This window comes from Lottia gigantea (assembly GCF_000327385.1).
Source record: "Lottia gigantea unplaced genomic scaffold LOTGIsca_3329, whole genome shotgun sequence".
Taxonomy (NCBI): Eukaryota; Metazoa; Mollusca; class Gastropoda; family Lottiidae; genus Lottia; species Lottia gigantea.
This window is the reverse complement of record NW_008709121.1, coordinates 2,145-3,387: the sequence shown is the minus strand read 5'-3', so window position 1 is coordinate 3,387 and position 1,243 is coordinate 2,145. Positions and strand designations below refer to the sequence as shown.

The 1,243-nt window shown below is 27.0% G+C and overlaps 1 protein-coding gene across 1 annotated transcript; it reads right to left on the bottom strand.

Moving 5' to 3' along the window:
• Positions 1–27: 27 nt before the first annotated feature.
• LOTGIDRAFT_80355 (hypothetical protein) lies at positions 28–510 on the bottom strand (the record flags this gene model as incomplete). Its single annotated transcript, XM_009058355.1, has 1 exon — positions 28–510. A coding segment is annotated over one exon (483 nt), but the record flags the coding sequence as incomplete, so codon positions are not given.
• Between the last annotated feature and the right edge of the window lie 733 nt (positions 511–1,243).

Sequence of the window (1,243 nt, the reverse complement as noted above, 5' to 3'; positions counted from 1 at the left end):
ATAATGATGCTGGTTGATATTTTGTAGTTCAAGATAATGATGTTGATTGATATTTCGAAGTTCAGGATAATGATGTTGATTGATATTTCGTAGTTCATGATAATGATGATGATTGATATTTTGTAGTTCAAGATAATGATGTTGATTGATATATTGTAGTTCAATATAATGATGCTGGTTGATATTTCGTAGTTCAGGATAATGATGTTGATTGATATTTTGTAGTTCATGATAATGATGATGATTGATATTTTGTAGTTCATTATAATGATGCTGTTTGATATATTGTAGTTCAAGATAATGATGTTGATTGATATTTCGTAGTTCAGGATAATGATGTTGATTGATATATTGTAGTTCAAGATAATGATGTTGATTGATATTTCGTAGTTCAGGATAATGATGTTGATTGATATGTTGTAGTTCAAGATAATGATGTTGATTGATATTTTGTAGTAGATGATAATGATGATGATTGATATTTTGTAGTTCATTATAATGATGCTGGTTGATATATTGTAGTTCAAGATAATGATGTTGATTGATATTTCGTAGTTCAGGATAATGATGTTGATTGATATATTGTAGTTCAAGATAATGATGTTGATTGATATTTCGTAGTTCAGGATAATGATGTTGATTGATATGTTGTAGTTCAAGATAATGATGTTGATTGATATTTTGTAGTAGATGATAATGATGATGATTGATATTTTGTAGTTCATTATAATGATGCTGGTTGATATATTGTAGTTCAAGATAATGATGTTGATTGATATTTCGTAGTTCAGGATAATGATGTTGATTGATATATTGTAGTTCAAGATAATGATGTGGATTGATATTTCGTAGTTCAGGATAATGATGTTGATTGATATATTGTAGTTCAATATAATGATGTTGATTGATATTTCGAAGTTCAGGATAATGATGTTGATTGATATTTCGAAGTTCAGGATAATGATGTTGATTGATATTTCGAAGTTCAGGATAATGATGTTGATTGATATATATTGTAGTTCTGGATAATGATGTTGATTGATATATATTGTAGTTCAATATAATGATGTGGATTGATATATATTGTAGTCCAGGATAATGATGTGATTGATATATATTGTAGTTCAGGATAATGATGATGATTGATGTCTTATAGTTCAGGACAATGGTGTTATATTTCTGAATAATGATGATAATTATGATGGTTGATATATTATTTCTCAGGATAATGATGATAATTGAA